Here is an 18644-nt window from a genome sequence, read left to right on the forward strand (position 1 = left end):
GACTTGGAAATGTATCACCGTCCCTCCATCGTCACTGGGTCTCACTCCTCAAACTCCCTCCCTACCACCACCATGGGAGCACTTCCACCACGGCAATGGCTTCAAGAAACTGGTTCACCACCTTCTCAAGGACAACAAGGGTTTGGCAATCAAAGTGAGCCTTGCCAGCATGTTACATCCCAAAAAAAGTAAATAGTGATAAACCCAATTAGAGGGTCAAAGGGAAAGACCAGAGGATGGGGTAAGAAGATACGCCAGGCAATTTTATAGTTTTTAAGATTGAGCCAAGATAAGAGTTAAAAGCACTTCAGAAATGTTGCACCGAGTTTTGCTTTTACATAATTTGAATGGATTTCAGATCCCCTGTCACAGCACAGTTTTAACATGCCTTATAATATCCCAGCTGTGCTTCGAGCTTGCAAAGCCCGAGTGTACAGGGCAACTGTTGAGTGAGCTTTCATCGTGTCCACATGAGCAGTACATTGCTTACAGGGCGAAACGTTGACAGCAGGTTGCAAAGACTGGGCTTGGATCGCTGGTGTATGGGAGACAAACTGTTTATAAACTATAAACAGTTTGAGTCTCCCATACTATATAAAGTATAGAACAAGAAAACTTCTATAAAGTGTGGAAGTTCTATAAAGCGTAGAAGTTCAAAGTGTAGAACAAGAAAATCCTTATTTTATGGTGGGAGGCTGAGGCCAGGTGATTCAAGATGTGAGCAACCAACTCTTCACAAGAAATGGTATAGATCTTTTAAATCCTTCCCCCGCCCCCCCCACCCCTTCAATAAACTGCCAAGGGCAGTCAACTGAAAATGCCAAAGGATTATTGATAGGGTTTTGTTGGACAAGGGCACCGAGGAAACTAGGCAGGTAACAGCTACCTTCACACTTAAAGGTGGAACAGCTCAAGGAATGAACAGTCTCCTCCTGTTCTGGCACAGCTGGGAGCCAAAAACAAGGGAGGCACATCCTCAGCTTGCATCGTGGAAGCAGTAACAGGGTCTGCCAGTCTTGGGGCAAGAGGAAAGCCACCCAAGCACTTGCTCCCACCCTCTCGACCACTGTCCAGGGATTCTCACTGCCAAGTGCATTCTGGATCACACCAGGGTTGGGTTCAAGCTCCCCTCTTCCCCAGCCTCAACAGAACCTTTCAACATACATTCATGGAGTTATAGAGCATGGAAACAGCCTCTTCTGCCCAACTTGTCCATGCTAACCAAGTTGCCTACCTCAGCTAGTCCCATTTGCCTGTGTTTGGCCCATATCCCTCTAAACCTTTCCTATCCACGTACCTGTCCAAGTGCCTTTTAAATGTTGCAATCGTACCCACCTCTACCACTTCCTCTGGCAGCTCATTCCACACACCCATTTCCATGTCTCTGTACTTGTTACTTAGTTATAAGGCTGCCTGTTTTTACTGGCCTCTGCCCAGCATGGCCCTATGAAGGGGAGAAAGGGCTTTCCCAGCATCCTGATTAACTGGATGGGACAAACCTGGGCTTCATGACACAGAAGGAAGCCCTTCAGCCCAATCTCCAAAAAGGGATCTGCAGCTGTTTTGAACACTACTCTCCAGGATGGACATCTCGGCCTTGGAGAGGGTGCAGCAGTTGTTCACCAGAACTCTCCCAGGGATCAGGGACTCCATTAACGTGTAGACCTTGAAATTGGGATTATCATCCACAGGGCTGAGCTGGATTAGGGCAGAGTTTGATGGTGTTGTTCGAAGTCATGAGGAGGAACTACTTCCAGTGGCAGGAGGGTGGCTAACCAGACAATGCCTACAAAGTAAACCAGAGGGGAGAGGAGGAGAATCTTTCCACAGCTAGTTGGTGTGATCTGGAATGCAGTTCCTCAAAGGGCAATGGAAGCAGATTTCATGAAGGAACTGGGTAGATATTTAACTAGGATTGTATTTAGGGTCATGATAAAGAGAGGAGGGGACCAACTGCAAGCAACCAGCACAGGCTTCTGTGACCCGAAGACTCCAACTTACCCTGGAGGTCATGAACAGCAATTTGGTTTCCATGTCAGGCGTCATAGCGACATGCCAGGAACTTCCTAGAAGTCCGGGTCTGTAAAAGTTGCAGAATACCTGAGGAGGGGAAATAGAAAGAATGGAAGTTATTACCCGACAGCAGTGAATCACAGCTTGCTAGAACCCACCACGGCTCCTGAACGTTCAGTGTGACACGAGGAGGCAGCACCTCCTTTAGTTGCTGTGCAACTAATCTAGAGAATGTGAATTCAAGTCTCACCGAACCAGCTGAAGAACGAACTGAACCTGGGTTTCAGAGTCCTGGTAAAAAAAAGACTAGTCTCAGTTTAAATAACTGGAAGCTTGGGGATTGTTGCTTTAAAAAGGAGCAACTCACTCATCAATATCCTTCTACTACACCAGTTGAGTCTTTACAAAAGTCCAATTCAAATTGAAATTGTCCAGAAAGACACTTAAACAACCACTGGAGAACCTGCAATGAAGTGCAACCATAGCCACATCCCAAAAGGAATTACGAATGAAACAGAACTCCCAGTTCTGAGAGGCAACTGAGCAGACTCAGCCTGACATCAGGGCTCCAGGCAGAGGACCTGAACCTGCAAGCTGAAGAGACTCAAGATGCACTCAAGGAGTAGTGCACTGTAAGAGCTCCTGCCGTTCACATACAAGAGCTGTCCCCACCAGTACTGTCCTAGTGGTTATAGAGTGACCTGCCCCCACCAGTACTGCACCCGTTACACAGTGACAGATCCATCCCATCAGTACTGTATTTTGGTGTTAGAGCGATATGTCCCCCATCAGTACTATACCATTAATAGTGACCTGTCCCAACCAGTACTGTACACAGTGTGATAAAGCGTTAACAGTGACAGACCCGTCCCCACCAATACTGTTACCCCGGTGTTATACAGCGACAGACCCATCCCCACCAGTACTGTACCCCAGTGTTATACAGTGACAGACCCGTCCCCACCAGTAGCGTACCCGTGTTATACAGTGACAGATCCATCCCGACCAGCACTGTATCCTAATTTTATACACAACAGACCCATCCCCACCAATAGTGTGTCCCCAATTATAGTGACCGGTTTTTGCCAGGACTGTACCTGTGTTATAAAATGACATTGATCCCCAACAGATCCCCAGTGTTATACAGTGACAGACCCATCCCCACCGGTACTGTACTCTGGTGTTATACAGTCACAGACCCGTCCCCACCGATACTGTACCCCGGTGTTATACAGTCACAGACCCATCCCCACCGGTACTGTACCCCATGTTATACAGTGACAGACCCGTCCCCACCGGTACTGTACCCCGGTGTTATACAGTCACAGACCCATCCCCACCGGTACTGTACCCCATGTTATACAGTGACAGACCCGTCCCCTCCAGTAACTCAGCTCAAGCATGGAACAGGCAGCATTGTTCCATGTTTGACTGAGGTTCTTCCAAAATTAATCCCAGTCACACCTGTTAGCCTCACTGTAATCGCATTCTGTGACCAGCTTCCTATGCATGATTGCCACTTATGATATACAACTTCCTCAGGATTTTTCAGCTGATAGAAACAATGGTTTAAACACAGACCCTTGCATCCCCATCCTACCAACTTGTCACATTAACCACTCTGGTTGTTCCCTACCTGTGAACTGGGGTTGAGGGCCTGCGGACTGTGCAGAATGTCCCTCCATAACTTCTCAAACTCTGGGATCCGGGCGACGTTCTGAAGTAGGCGGACTAGATCCCGGCCAATCATCGTACAGTCCATAAACTGGAAAAAGAATCCCACAGTCAGTCAGAAGCTGAGGACCGACTCTCTCAGCAGTCCTGACGTGGGGCCTCAGAGCTGACTGTCAAGGCAACACGTCCAGAGACCCTCAAGCCTGACAACCTCCCCCACCCCCAGGGAAAACAGAGCATTTCCCTTGCCCTCCTACATACTCCTTCAAATCACCCTCTCACAGAGCTCCAGTCTCTTGCACACCAACTTTCAAAAATGCCCCCTATGTATTGTGCCAGCTGCGCGCGCGCACACACACTCTCCCCTGTTACATAACTCACTATCACATAATCACTGACCCTACCTGTTACAACTCGCTCTAAGGCTGCTCATTTGGACGTGTTGATCCATCTGGGACATGCCACCTTCTCGCAGCTACCATCGGCTGGAGGTACAGAAGCCTGAAGTCCCACACCACCAGGTTCAGGAACTACTACCTCCCTTCGACCATTCAGTTCTTGAAGTGACCGGCACAACCCTAATCACTACAGTTTAGCAACACTACAACCACTTTGATCACTTTGCACTAAAATGGACTTTGTCTTTTTTTGTTCTAATCGTGTTCTTTCTTATAAAATTGTGTTTCATTTATGATTTTCTTGTGAATGCTGCTTATATGATGCTATGTGCCTGTGATGTTGCTGCAAGTAAGTTTTTCCATTGCATCTGTGCAGACGTACTTGTGCACATGACAACAAACTTGGCTTGAATGTGCGGGGATTAGAAGGGGAGAGAACAGGGGGAAGTTGATGGGGAAGGAAACAGGGAAAATTAGCAAGGATGAGAAGTAATCAGACTTGGGACTCCGATTCCTCGCTGGAAAATGCCTGTACCTGGGACACTGCCAAGGTCAGGCAACGTCTCCCACAGCCCAATGCTCATCATCAAGTGAACTCACTGGTCTGTGGTCCACCAAAGCTGCAGGAGGTGGTACCAGGGGCAAAGCTGCAAGAGTTGGGCAAACCAGAGGTGGTACCAGGGATTTAGACTTCCTCCACAAGCAAGAGTGATGGCCCAGGAGACCAACAACTCCCCGTCAGTCACTTTCAGGCACTCACCTTTTTCGCGGAGCAGCGTCATGCAGAAGTCCACCTCTTTCTGCCGCAGGGACTGGAGCTGGGGGGTGCCGTGGTGATCCACAATCAGGCGTAGGTTACGTGTAAATGATCATGGCGATCAGCATGTTGCTCTTCATCACCCACTCCCTTGGAGGAAAGGCAGGGTGGACATTGACCACACGCCACAGAAAGGCATTCTACCTTCGCTGGTCCACGCCCCACCCGAGCACTCCATCTCCTCTCAGTCTCAACCGTCTCTCCTCTCTTCCCACTGCGCTTCTCTAGCTTCCCCTTACATTCATCTCCACTGTTCACCTTGATCAGTCATGAAGTCATGCAACAAGGAAACAGGCCCTTCGGCCCAACTGGTCTATTCCTACCCCAGCTAGTCCCATTTGCCCATGTTTGGCCCAACTCCCTCTAAACCTTTCCTGTCTGAATGCCTTCCTACAGAAGCAAGTTTCACATTTCCACCACACCCTGGAGAAAAAGCTTTTGATTCCTTGATGGCCATCTACAAGTATCGAGAGGCTGTAGTTTGATCTTCCCCACAAATGCAAACACCCTCTTGGAGTCGTACAGCAGGGAATCTGGCCCTTCGGCCCAACTGGTCCATGCCAACCAAGGTGCCTACCTGGGCTAGTCCCATTTGCCCGAGTTTGGCCCAAATCCCTCTAAACCTTTCCTATTCATGTACCCATTCCAAGTGTCTATTGAACATTGTAATTGTTCCCACCTCTACTATTTCCTCTGGCAGCTCGTTCCATATACGCACCACCCTCTTGGTGAAAAACTTGCCCCATTAAGTGTTTCCCCTCTCACCTTAAACTTATACCTCCAGTTTTAGGACTCCCCTGCCCTGGGAAAAAGACTATGGACCATCCATCACGTGATAAACCTCGATAAGGTCGCCCCTCAGCCTCCTCCACCTATTCTGGGAAAACCTATTAAGAAACCTTTCATGATTTTAAAAACACTGGTATGTCTTTTCAAGGAGAACTAATAACCTGGATTGCTTATGTGTCAGGGCGTTTTCAGGATGTCCTAATTTGCTTCACAGCCAATAAAATATTTTTTTGAGTCATTCCCACCCATCACGTCTGTGCCGACTGTCGATGTGCCTATCGAACTATCCCATTTACCAGCACTTGGTCTGTGGTCTACTGTGTCTTGGCAATTCAAATGCTTGTCCAGATGCCTCTTAAATACGAGAGTGTCTACCTCCACCACCGGTGCAGACAGAGCACTCCAGAATTCGAACACACAATGGGTGAAAATATTCTTCCTCAGATCCCCTCTACAAAACTCTTACTGCTTACCTTAAACCTGTACCTCCTAGTTTAGAAACCGCTACCATGGGGAAAAGCTCCTTACTCTCCCCTCTATCTAAGCCTCCCTTTGTAACCGAAATCAAAAACGACAGATGCTGGAAATCTGAAATAAAATCAGACAATACTGGAAAGACTCAGTAGATCATGCAGCATCTATAGAAGTAGTTAACTTTCCGGTCCAAGAACCTTTAGTCAAAACTGTTTCTCTTTCCACAGATGTGGTCTGAGCTGCTGGTTTATGCAGCATCTTTCTGCTTTCATTTGCATATTTAAGTGCTGTTGCTATAGCAATGTGGGACATTCACCAGCTATTTTGCACACACCCCACAGCTCCAACCAGCATTGATGCAATAACGATTAGAGGATGGAGAAAGGTGGACCAAGAGATAAATATTAGCCCAGTGTGAGCTCCCCTACTCCTCTTACAGAAACTGCCACAGCCACCTGACAGAGGCAGCAGAGAGCCTTAGATGGATATTTGAACAGGAGAGTGAAGCTCTTCCTCAAACAACATCGGGGCTGTGCTCAAGTCTCTGGATTCACGAGTTGGCAGTGGGAAACTGTGACGCACCCAGAACCAGAAACCTGGTCAGAAATGCTGTCCAACAGGGGGTTTAGTACATAAAGCACTGGAACAGGCCCTTCAACCCACAATATCTGTGCCCAGTTAAACTAAATCTCTTCTGCCTGCACATGATCCATATCCCTCATTTCCATAAATATTCATGTCTCTATCTAACAGCCTCTTAAAACCCACTATCGTGTCTGCTTCCACCACCACCCCTGGCAGCCGTTCCAAGCACCACCACCCTCTGTGTAAAAATAACTTGCCCCACACATCTCCTTAAACTTTCCCCCTCTCACCTTAAATGCACGTCCTCTAGTACTTGATATTTCTACCCTGGGAAAAACATCGACTGTCTACCCTATCTATACCTCTCACAAATACGGTATACAGAGGGAATAGCCTCAAACCTATGCCCTTGATTCCCAACCCTGGGGAAAAGACTGAGTGCATTCACCCTACCTGTGCTCTTCATGATTTTATACACCTCTACGAGATCACCTTTCAGCCTCCTATGCTCCAAAGAAAAGTCCTAGCCTGTCGAACCTCTCCTTATAACTCAGTCACTTGAGTCCCAAGCAACATCCTAGTAAATCTTTTCTGCACTCTTTCCAGTTTAATAACATCTTTCCTTTCCTACAGCAGGGCGACTAAAACCGAACACACTACTCCAAGTGCGGCCTCACCAACATACTGTACAATTGCAACATGACCTCCCAACTTCTATATTCAATGCCATGACTGATGAGGGCCAACGTGCCAAAAGCCACCTTCACCACCGTGTCTACCTGTGACTCCACTTTCAATGTTGGTGTGAATGGACCTGATATTTCATAACAGCATTGATGGGAGGCCATTCAGCCCACAGAGTGTATGCTGGCTCTCAGAGAAATCCCATTCTCTTACTCACCTCTTTAACCCACTCTCTCAACTGCTCATTAACATCCCACCCCCCACCACCTCTCTTGCCATCCACTTACATTGGGGGCAATTGACAGCGGCTAATTAACCTAATAACCATCACGTCTTTGGGATGTGGGAGGAATTGAGAGCACGCAGGAAGGAGCCCACAGTGTCACAGGGAGAACGTGCAAACTCAACACAGACAGCAACAGGTTGCTGGAGGTCAGGGCAACAGCACCCAAACGTGTTAGGCTAAACACAATTAAACATGCTTTGGTGGAAGGCAAAGATCAACGTCAACCGGTTGAACTGATGGCTCATTTGGGTGGTTGAAGTTCTAACCCCTCCCCATACGAGCAAGCTCAGGCATACCATTGCTGCACCTTGCACGTGGGTTTAAAATATTCCCGCAGAGATCCAATAAGGCCAAGTACGTTTCATGGATCATCATTCTGTCAATGATGCCCCCTGACAGGCTGGTGACAGCAACCACACTAGTGGCAGGAATAAACAAAATAAATCCTTTATACTGCTTCATCCACTCCTGCCGAATGGCTCCTGACATTCTTCCTGACACTAACTGCGCTGTGAAGTTTCAGCCCAAACCTCTCAGTACAGAAGACTTCACAAGCAATTACCATGAAGCACAGCCAAGGGCAGAACAAGAAAACGACACACTAGGGGCTCCTAGGAACAACCCCGCCACCCTCTGGCACCATTCAGCAGTGGTATTTTGTGATGAGACGTTAAGAGCAGACAGAGCCCAAATAACAACACCTTGAAGGACCAGAGAGGTCTCCCCGCATCAATCTGATCACGCCTCATATTTCTGTCTGTGGGAGCTTGCTGCGTGCAAATTGGTTGCTTCCCTGCCCGTTTCCAATATACACAGAACAGTACAGCACAGGAACAGGCCCTTCGGCCCACCATGTCTGTGCCGAGCATGATGCCAAATTAAACTAATACCTTCTGCCTGCATATGAACCATATCCCTCCATTCTCTGTATATTCACGTGCCTCTTGTACGCCACTGTCGTATCTGCCTCCACCACCACCCCTGGCAGCTCGTTCCAAGCACCCACCACTCTGTACAAAAAAACTTGCCCTGCACATCCCCTTTAAACTTTCTCCCTCTCACCTTAAAGCTACGCTCTCTACATGTCTACCCTAGGGGAAGGGGATGCTGACATCTACCCTATCTATGCCTCATAAACTTCTATCAGGTCTCTCCTCAGCCTCTAACACTCCAGGAAAAAAGTTTATCCAACTTCTCCTTATACCCAATACCCTCAAATCCAGGCAGCATCCTGGTAAAACTCTTCTGAACCCTCTCCGAAGCCTCCACGTCCTTCCTGTAATGGGGCCAACCATCACAACAGTGACTGCCCCTCAAAAAACAAAAATACACCACCCACTGTGGAGCAATTGGACATCCCAAGAGGCAATGTAGAAATCAAAGTCTTTCAATCCTTCCCTCTGCTGTTGTCCACGTGGCTCCTCTCCATTTCCTTTCATGCTTTGGGTTTCAATATTCTTTCAGTCATTCAGCACGGAAATAGTCCCTTCACCCCAACCAGTCCATGCTGACCAAGATGCCCATCCATGCTAGTCCCGTTTGCTCGCTTTGGCCATCTCTCTCTATCCACATACCTGTCCAAGTGCCCTTTACGCATCTCTCCTGCACCATCAGCTGCTCCCCACTGCCTCTTCCCCTGGCAGCTGGCATGACCTATACTCACCCCAACATCTTTATTTATTTAGGCTTTGAGAGTTATGCATGTATCAAGACCAATATCACTGAGGCAAGATACATCTGTAGGTTAGGTACGGAGTAAAGTTCCCTCTATACTGTCTTGTCACACGTACATGGGACAGTGATTGCACAGTTTAGATGCAGAGTAAAACTCTCTCACACACTGGTCCTATCACACACTCCCAGGGCAGGATCAGCACAGGTCAGATACTGAGTAAAGCTCCCCTTACATTGTCCCATCACACACTCCCAGGACAGCACAAGTTAGATACCAAGTAAAACTGTCTCTACAGCTAGAAACAATCCACTGGAAAAAGTCAGCAGGTCATACAGCACGGAAACAGGCCCTACAGCCCAAACTCGCCCATGCCAACCAGAATGCCCCACCTCAGCTATTCCCATTTGCCCACGTTTGACCCATATCCCAATATGCCCAATACATCACGGGCACATCCCTCCCCACTATCGGTAGTATCTACAGCAGGCGTTGCCTCAAGGTGGCAGCATCCATCACCAAAGTTCCCCACCATCCGGGGACGTGCCATCTTCTCACAGCCACCATCAGGCAGGAGGTACAGAAGCCGAAGTCCCACACCACCAGGTTCAGGAACAGCTACTTCACTTCAACTATTTGGTTCTTGAACCAACCGGCACAACCCTAATCACTACAGTTTAGCAACAATATGACCACTTTGCACTAAATGGACTTTTTTTTTTGTTCTAATTGCGTTCTTTCTTGTAAAAATTGCGTTTTATGTTTTTCTTGTGAATGCTGCTTATCTGATGCTCGTGCCTGTGATGCTGCTGCAAGTAAGATTTTCATTGCACCTGTGCACACACGGACTTGTGCAGATGACAACAAACAACATTGATTTTCCCTCTAAACCTTTCCTATCCATGCATCTGTCCAAATGTCTTTTAAATGTTATTTAAACAACAACATTTTGAGCAGCATCTGTGAGGTGAAAGGAAACTGTTGATGTTGAGTCGAACCCCTTAAGTCCTGATGCAGAGTTCTGACCTGAAGCATTGACAATTTCTCCCCCGCTCCCCCCCCAACCCCACAGATGCTGCTCGACCTGCCGAGTTCCTCCAGTAGACCGTTTGTTGTTCCAGATTCCAGTATCTGCAGTCTCTTGTGTCTCCAAGGCTCTCTCTACACTCTTCCATAACATATCACAGGTCAACGAAAAGCCAGGTTAGATGCAGAGCAAAGCTCCCTCTAATACTGTTCCATCACATTCTCACAGGACAGGGACAGCACAGGTTTGACACCGAGGAAAAATAAGAGCAAACGACATACTGAGCGGAATATATAAATCCAGGCATTGTTCAGTTTTGGGTTTCGCATAGTGGGTGGGAGAGAACTGATAACTTCTGCCACCCTGAGCAAGAACACGACACGGAACTCAGCTGTACAGCCGTGCAAACCACCTTCCAATTCCCCTCCTCAGTAACTTTCAGATCCTGCGCGCCCCTCCCCCCCCCCACCCCTCGGTCTTTCCTGCCACCAAAGGTACCAATAAATATAGGAATGGTTCAGAAGAATGCATCAGAGTGAGAAGCTCCCACTCACTGGTACCTTTGCTCTACTAGGATATCAAGGACACTTTCTGCCAGCCAGATGTTTTTTGGAGTCACATCCCCTCCTGCAGGGAAAAAAAAAGAACAATTTCAGCAACTCTACTTGTGAACATGAGAGAACCCGAGCTCATTTTAAGCCCGTTCTGAAGCCACTGCCCATGCACTGGCTCTTTGAAAAAGCTATTCAGCAAGTTCCAAATATCTCCCCTGCCCTGATCCATCACATTCCTACAATAAGTACACACTCAGTTCCTTTTCGTTGAATCTTTCAGGCAAAGCATTACTGATGACAACTCACTTGAGTAGTCAGAGAGTAACACAGCATTGAAACAGGCCTTCCGACCCAACGTCCATGCTGACCAAGGTGCCCACCTAAGCTAGTCCCATTTGCCCATATCCCTCTAAACCTTTCCCCTCCATGTACCTGTCCAAATGTCTCTTAAGTGTCATTACTGTAATAAAATCCTCTGGTTCTCCTGCCCAGTTACCTTTAACCTCTGCCCTCGATGATCTTCCATTATGGTAATGCGATGTAATGACAAAACTCTGGTTAGACCACACTTAGAGTACTGTGTTCAGTTCTGGTTGCCTCATTATAGGAAGGGTGTGGAAGCATTGGAAAGGGTGCAGAGGAGATTTACCAGGATGCTGCCTGGTTTGGAGAGTATGAGGAGACACTAAGGGAGCTAGGGCTTTTCTCTTTGGAGAGATGGAGGATGAGGGGAGACTTGATAGAGGTGTACAAAATATTAAGAGGAATAGATAGAGTGGACAGCCAGCGCCTCTTTCCCAGGGCACCAATGCTCAATAGAAGAGGGCATGGCTTTAAAGTAATGGGTGGGAAGTTCAAGGGAGATATCAGAGGCAGGTTTTTTTTTACCTAGAGAGTAGTTGGGGCTTGGAATGTGCTGCCTGTGGTGGTGGTGGAGGCAGGGACATTGGTCAAATTCGAGAGATTGTTAGATAAGTCTATGGATGAATCTAAAATAGGGGGATATGTGGGAGGAAGGGGTTAGATAGACTTAGGTTTAAAGGTTGGCACAACATTGTAGGCTGAAGGGCCTGTATTGTGCTGTACTGTTCTATGGTTCTATTAACTGTTTCACCCCACATCCAGTTTGTACCGAAACCTTTCGACCACCCATCTCATTGATGAACCAAAGGCAAAGCAATCACTATATTGATCAGATCGCTCACTCCTCTTGTATGTACGTATTCATTATGTTGGCAAGTTTAATTTCCCTGAATTATGAAGCACATCTCAAACTGAGCACAAAGGCAACAGAGTGTTTCTCAGTCACAGAATGGAAAGAGGCTGCTGCCAAGACAATCCTGAAAGCCTGGATTTACAGTGGAAGCCTATTAATTATAAGCCTTTTCAAAACACAAATTATTCCAAGGGTCTTCACCAGGACTTACTATGAAAGAGGTACACAAACGCTTGGTTCAAAGTCTTGGGGTAGGGTAGAAGGTGCTAGTTTTGGGAGAGAATGTAGAATTGGTGGGGTTAAGGTAGACTGTAGTCAGAGAACTTTAGATGCCCACAAAAGTACAAAGGTAACCAGTCAGAGAGGGTTTAAGAAGCCACCTAGAGGGTACAGGGAAAGGGAACTGCTGTGGGAAATGGACAGAGAAGTTCCCAAAACATGGATGTTTATAGGGACAGAAGCTAGCTGGGAGACTTCCGGAATAACTGCCCAAAAATGACAATACGAAGTGTGAGGGCTTCCGTCCCAGAGGAGCCAAGTCAAGAGGTGGGCAGCAGAGGACAGTGTGTTCAACAGATAAGCGCCGTGGTTTATAATCAGGGCCGAAACACTGGCTGAGGAGGAATGCCGGTGGACTCAGCAAGGAGCCAATGGGCATCAGGCAGGGGACCAGCACGGAGCCAACGAGAGCCGAGCCAGAGACCAAGAGGGAAAATGAGTGGAGAAAGGGTTTTGAAAAGAACGCCAACCCCTCACAAACCAGGATGAATCACACACTGGCATTGCCTGCCTGTCGCTATAAACATCAGGACACATCAAGAGAACTAAGAGTCAATGAGATCCTGACTGCACCAATTCAATTCCCTCCAACCCACGAGAACTGAACAAATACTCACCAGCAATTTGTTTCATGAGTGTCATACACACACCATCTGCACCCAGGACCGCATTCTTCACTATCTCTCGCACCAGCCATACCAACTGAGGACAAAGAACAGACTGGATCGTCACAACTCATTCAATGAATCTGTGCAAAACTGCATCCGGCACTTTCACCCAATTCTATTGTGACCAAGCACAAATACATTGCGTAATGCATTCAATGTAAATTTAATGCTTAGAGATATATTGTGACCATTTCACCCATTACCACAGACAAACCAATACTGAAAACCTATCACTTGGCAGGTCCTGCCTCACTCCTTTATACTGGCGATCTCCCCTTTACACTGATGCAGGATCTCAAGACCCAAAGCTTCAACCATCCCTTTGCCTTCACAGATGCTCCCTGACATGCTGAGTTGCTCCAGCAGTATGTTTTTTTGCTTCAGAACAGACCTATACCCACCTGCACTATACCCTGGTGCAGTACAAAGGCAGACCTACCCCCTTCATCACAGCACATCAGTGCCATACAGTGACAGACCTGTGCTCTCCTTATCTAGATACCTCAACGTTTGGAAGGATTAATTCTGTTATCGTGATACGGAGTGTATTTACAATTTGGGAGAGCACAGCACAATGTATTTCACAGTTCCCATGCTGGGATGTTAACATGGCAACAGAATACTCAGTCAGAAACTACCACGGGAAACGTGGTCACAGGCAATGAGTTAAGCCAATTCCGCTGCTGCAGACTCTTCTCGCCTACTGATAGCTTAGCTGGTACTGTCCCACACGGGGATACAAGTGCCATGGGGAATGAGGTTTCCTTGTCTGCTCAGCTCCAGTCCCACTTCCTCTTACAATGCAGCAAGTGTGCCAGACCACAAACCCAAAAGTGATAGTGATTCAGGGACATATATTGGGCTGCAGGGCAGTGGGGGAATATCCCCTGCTCTTCCCGGTGTCTGAAATCGAGTCACTCCTAGCCCTACAAACCTCCCAGTATTATCGGGGAATCCCTCAGCAAATAGAAATACCCCATTACATTTCAGAATGCAGCTCCCCTAATCTAAAGGATTACACACTACCAGTACAACCCAAGAGACTATTTCATTTCGCTTGCTCCTTTGACATCCCAGGACATCCCAAAGCACTTTTGGTGAGTGTTTCCTTAAGTATAGTTACTCTTACGATGCAGGAAAGGTGACAGTTGACACATACACAGAAATTATACGGAGAGATTGGATAGGCTGGGTTTATTCTCACTGGAACGCTGGAGGCTGAGGGGTGACCTTACAGAGCTTTGCAGAGTTACGAGGCACATAGTATAGTCAGTTAGAATCTTTCCCAGGGCAGGGGACAGCTAGGTGAGAGGGGAACTATTTAAAGGAGATCTAAGTGGTTGCTGACTATTTGGAACGAGCTGCCAGAGGAGGTAGTGGAGGCAGATACAATTACAACGCTTAAAAGCAGTTGGACAGGTACACGGACAGGAAAGGTTTACGGGCTTAACACAGGCAAATGGGATTAGTGTGGACAGACATGGACGGGGCAGGCCGCAAGGGCCTGTTGCAGAGCTGGACCACGATGATTCTGGGGTAAGTACTGGGCCACAGGATACTAAGGAGTTACTCAGGACCTGCTTGCCCACCTGACGAGGATGTGGAATTCCCCCAGCACCAGCCCAGCAGAGCGTCGCTCCCTCAAGGCACTCTCCCTGACAGAATGCAGCGCCACCCCCAGTGACCGAGCAGCACTCCCTCAGCATTGCCCCCAACCCACTGACAGAACAACACAGCCTCAGCACCACACGGCTACTAGCCCCCAACTCCCCACACACACACACACACAGACACAGACACAGACACACACACACACACACAGACAGCACCACCAACCCAATGACAGAAGGCGCTCCCTCAGCTCCACACCCCATCTGTAGACGGGAGGCGCTCCCTCAGCTCCTCTCCTCCCACAACAGAGCAGCGCCCCCTCAGCTAGGAATTCCTTTTACTTGGGTCTCGGACCGGACACGCGAACCCGTAATCCCCAGCCTTTGGGTGGAGTGTGCTGACCAAGCCCTGGCTACGACAGCAGGTCTCACCTGTATTCTGACGGTGTCCTGAAGCTTCAGATACTTTTCCATGAGGAGCTGGTTAATTTTGATTAAAATTAGGTTCATGCCGTCTCTGCTCACCAGCGTCAGATCCCGGTAACACTGTAATGCAGCATCAAAACAGGAAGAGTGACCACCACAAGCTTAGAAGACACAACGACTTGCAATTATGTAGCATCTTACATTACATCACACTTGCTTTTGGACTTCCAGAAGAGATTTAGTACGTCAGCAAAGACTCTTACAAATTTCTACAGATGTACGGTGGAGAGCATTCTGACTGGTAGTATCACTGCCTGGTATGGAGGCTCCAATGCACAGGATCTCAAGAGGGTGCAGAGGGTTGTAGACTTAGCCAGATCCATTACGGACATAACCCTCACCACCATCGAGGACATCTTCAAGGCGGCGGCACCTCAAGAAGGAAACATCCATCACTAAGGACCCTCACTATCCGGGACATGCCCTTTTCTCATTACCACCATCGGGAAGGAGGTACAGGAGCCTGAAGACCCACACTCAATGTTTCAGGAACAGCTTCTTCCCCTCCACCATCAGATTTCTGAATGGTCCATGAAACACCACCTCGTTATTCCTTTTTATTTGCACCACTTTGTAATTTATAGTAATTTTATGTCTCTGCACTGTACTATTGCTGCAAAACAACAAATTTCACAACACATCAGTGATAATAACCCTGATTCTGATTTCAGTTCCTATTTACTATATGGAATCCTTAAACACACAGTTAGTTCACTTTATTCTCTTCTAGATCTGAGACAACCTGCCCGCATAACTTAACCCCTTAAACTGCGCCAAATGAATTACCAGCTTCTAATGCTCAGAACTACACGTAGTATGGCAGACGGAATCAAACCAGAGCAGAACAGGAGGCCAGTTGGCCCATCGTGTCTGTGCTGGCCATTTGCAAGGGCAGTTGATTAGCCCTACTCCCTCATTGTATGTACATTTACCCTACAAATTCCTTTACCTGTACAGTTGACGTTTCGGGTGGAGACCCTTCATCTGGACTGAGAGATGAAGGGTCTCGACCCGAAACGTCGACTGTCCCTTTCCCTTCATAGATGCTGCCCGACCCGCCGAGTTCCTCCAGCCATTTGGCTATTGCTCCAGTTTCCAGCATCTGCAGTCCCATCTCTCCAAATCCCTCTACTTGTTTATTTATGGGAATGGGTGCCGTGGTGAGGCAGCATTTCACGCCCGTCTCTCGGGCCCAGTGCTTACTCAACCACCCTACAGGCCTCTTAGAAGTTAGAGAAGTCATTAGCAGGCACGGTAGTGTAACGGTTAGCGTAACACTTTACAGCACCAGCGACCCGGGTTCAATTCTGGCCACTGTCTGTAAGGAATTTGTACGTTCTCCCTGTGTCTGCGTGGGTGTCCTCCGGGTGCTCCAGTTTCCTCCCACATTCCAAAAGACGTACGGGTTAGGAAGTTGTGGGCGTGCTATGTTGGCGCCAGAAGCGTGGCGACACTTGCGAGCTGCCCCCAGAACACTCTATGCAAAAGATGCATTTCACTGTGTGTTTCGCTGTACATGTGACTAATAGATACCTTGTTTGTGATCCCATCACTGACACCAGCTTCTTCCTTCCGAATTTCTTTTATTAATTTATGTCCCCCAGCTGAATCTGCAGAAGTTGAAGCTGTGTTGCCAGATCTTTAGTCCAGATTGCCAGTTTAATAACTTAACCATTATACTACTGCACCTCAGCATCAACTACAACCTCCTTCTGGGACCACTCAACCTTTTCTGGCAGAGATCTCCAAGCCCTTACAACGCAACTGGAAAAAAATCTCCATCTCCTTTCCCAACCATTTTAAAATCCATGAGCTATGGTTTTGGCTTTTGTTGGGTCACAGCTTATTCCTATTACAGTTACTCAACATCCTCGACACAGTATTCTGCACCCGAGTTGGTCCAAACATTAAACACCTGCAGCCCTCGGGAGCTGTGCTAAGCACCCATTTTGTGCCTGTGTTAAATTGAATTAAACATTAACACATTGGAGCCCAATGCTGCAGCCAAAATGAAGGTGGCAACATGATTAGACAGGCATGCTCTTTACATTTCCCATGGCAACAACCTCTCCAAGGTCCCATGTGTTTTTAAATTAAACTTAAACTGCTTTGAGATTAAAAAAAATTATACACACACCTGCTCCCACAGTCAAGACAAAAACTGGATGGAAAACGGTAATGCCAGTAAACTCTGCTCAGTAAAAACTGTCACCAAGATCTTAACAATGCAGGAACAGAAAGAGGACATTTAGCCCTTCAAGTAGATTCCAACTTTTAAACTTTTGCTGATCTATGGACTAACTCCACAAACCTCTTTTTGTCCCCCACATCCCTTAAGATGTTTGTTAACAAAAATATATAAAAGATTAAAAGTTAACAATTAACCCGATATCAACAGCCATTTGCAGAGTTCCAACTTTCCATCACGTTGAAGTGTTGCCCAAATTCACTCCCGATAAACAAATTTGCATACTTTGTGCTCAAGTCCCATACTCCCAGTTCTGAAGATGTACAAAGGCAAAATACTGAGAATTTAGAAATATTCAATAAGAAGCATAGATCGAGTGGACGGTCAAAGACGTTTTCTCCCCCCAGGACGAAAATGGCTAAAACAAGAAGGCATAATTTTAAGGTGACTGGAGGAAGATACAAGGGGGATGTCAGAGGTAAGTGTTTTTTTTACACAGAGAATGGTGGGTGTGTGGAACGCACTGCGTCAGAGGTTGTGGGGGCAGATACATTAGGGACATGTAAGAGACTCTTAGGTAGACACATGAATGACAGAGAAATGGAGGGCTACGTGGGAGGGAAGGGTTAGATAGATATTAGAGCAGGATAAAATGTTGGCACAACATTGTGGGCTGAAGGGCCTGTACTGTGCTGTAGTGTTCTATGTTGTTAAGTCAAGCAACACCCACGGAGTCAGAAGAAGATTTAATGGTTCCGGCTGATAATTTTGCATCAGAACTTGCTCTTGTATATCAGCCACAATCAACCTGAAACATTGCTTCTCCCTCCACAGATACTGCCTGACTGCTGAGTACTCCTAGCATTTCTGTTTCTTCACACATGGTATCTCAAAAGTGTGAATCAAATCACCTCTTAGCCTTCTAAACCTCGGGGAATACTAGAGGCACAAGAGACTACAGATGCTGGAATCTGGAGCAACACACAAGAAGCTGGAGGAACTCAGCGGGTCAGGCAGCATCTAGGGTCAGGACCTATCAACTGTCAGTCCAGATGGAGGGTCTCTACACGAAATCGGACTGTCCATTTCCTTCCATAGATGCTGCCTGACCCACTGAGTTCCTCCAGCTTCTTGGGTGTTGCTTCAGGGAATACAGCCCTAACTTCTTAAATTAACACTGTAGATCAGGTAACAATCTGATAAATCTAGACTGCACGCCCACCA

At 47.3% G+C, this 18644-nt stretch overlaps 1 protein-coding gene across 1 annotated transcript in view; it reads right to left on the reverse strand.

Moving 5' to 3' along the window:
• ints3 (integrator complex subunit 3) overlaps nt 1-18644 on the reverse strand; it is a 105444-nt gene that overhangs the window by 73609 nt on the left and 13191 nt on the right. The window contains 10 exon segments of the mRNA XM_052045709.1: nt 2002-2046; nt 2048-2100; nt 2404-2412; nt 3658-3778; nt 4686-4732; nt 4846-4942; nt 4944-4992; nt 10980-11046; nt 13086-13170; nt 15179-15292. Coding sequence (XP_051901669.1) covers nt 2002-2046; nt 2048-2100; nt 2404-2412; nt 3658-3778; nt 4686-4732; nt 4846-4942; nt 4944-4992; nt 10980-11046; nt 13086-13170; nt 15179-15292 — 687 coding nt within the window.

The sequence above is a fragment of the Pristis pectinata genome, chromosome 40 (genome assembly GCF_009764475.1).
Source record: "Pristis pectinata isolate sPriPec2 chromosome 40, sPriPec2.1.pri, whole genome shotgun sequence".
Lineage (NCBI taxonomy): Eukaryota > Metazoa > Chordata > Chondrichthyes > Rhinopristiformes > Pristidae > Pristis > Pristis pectinata.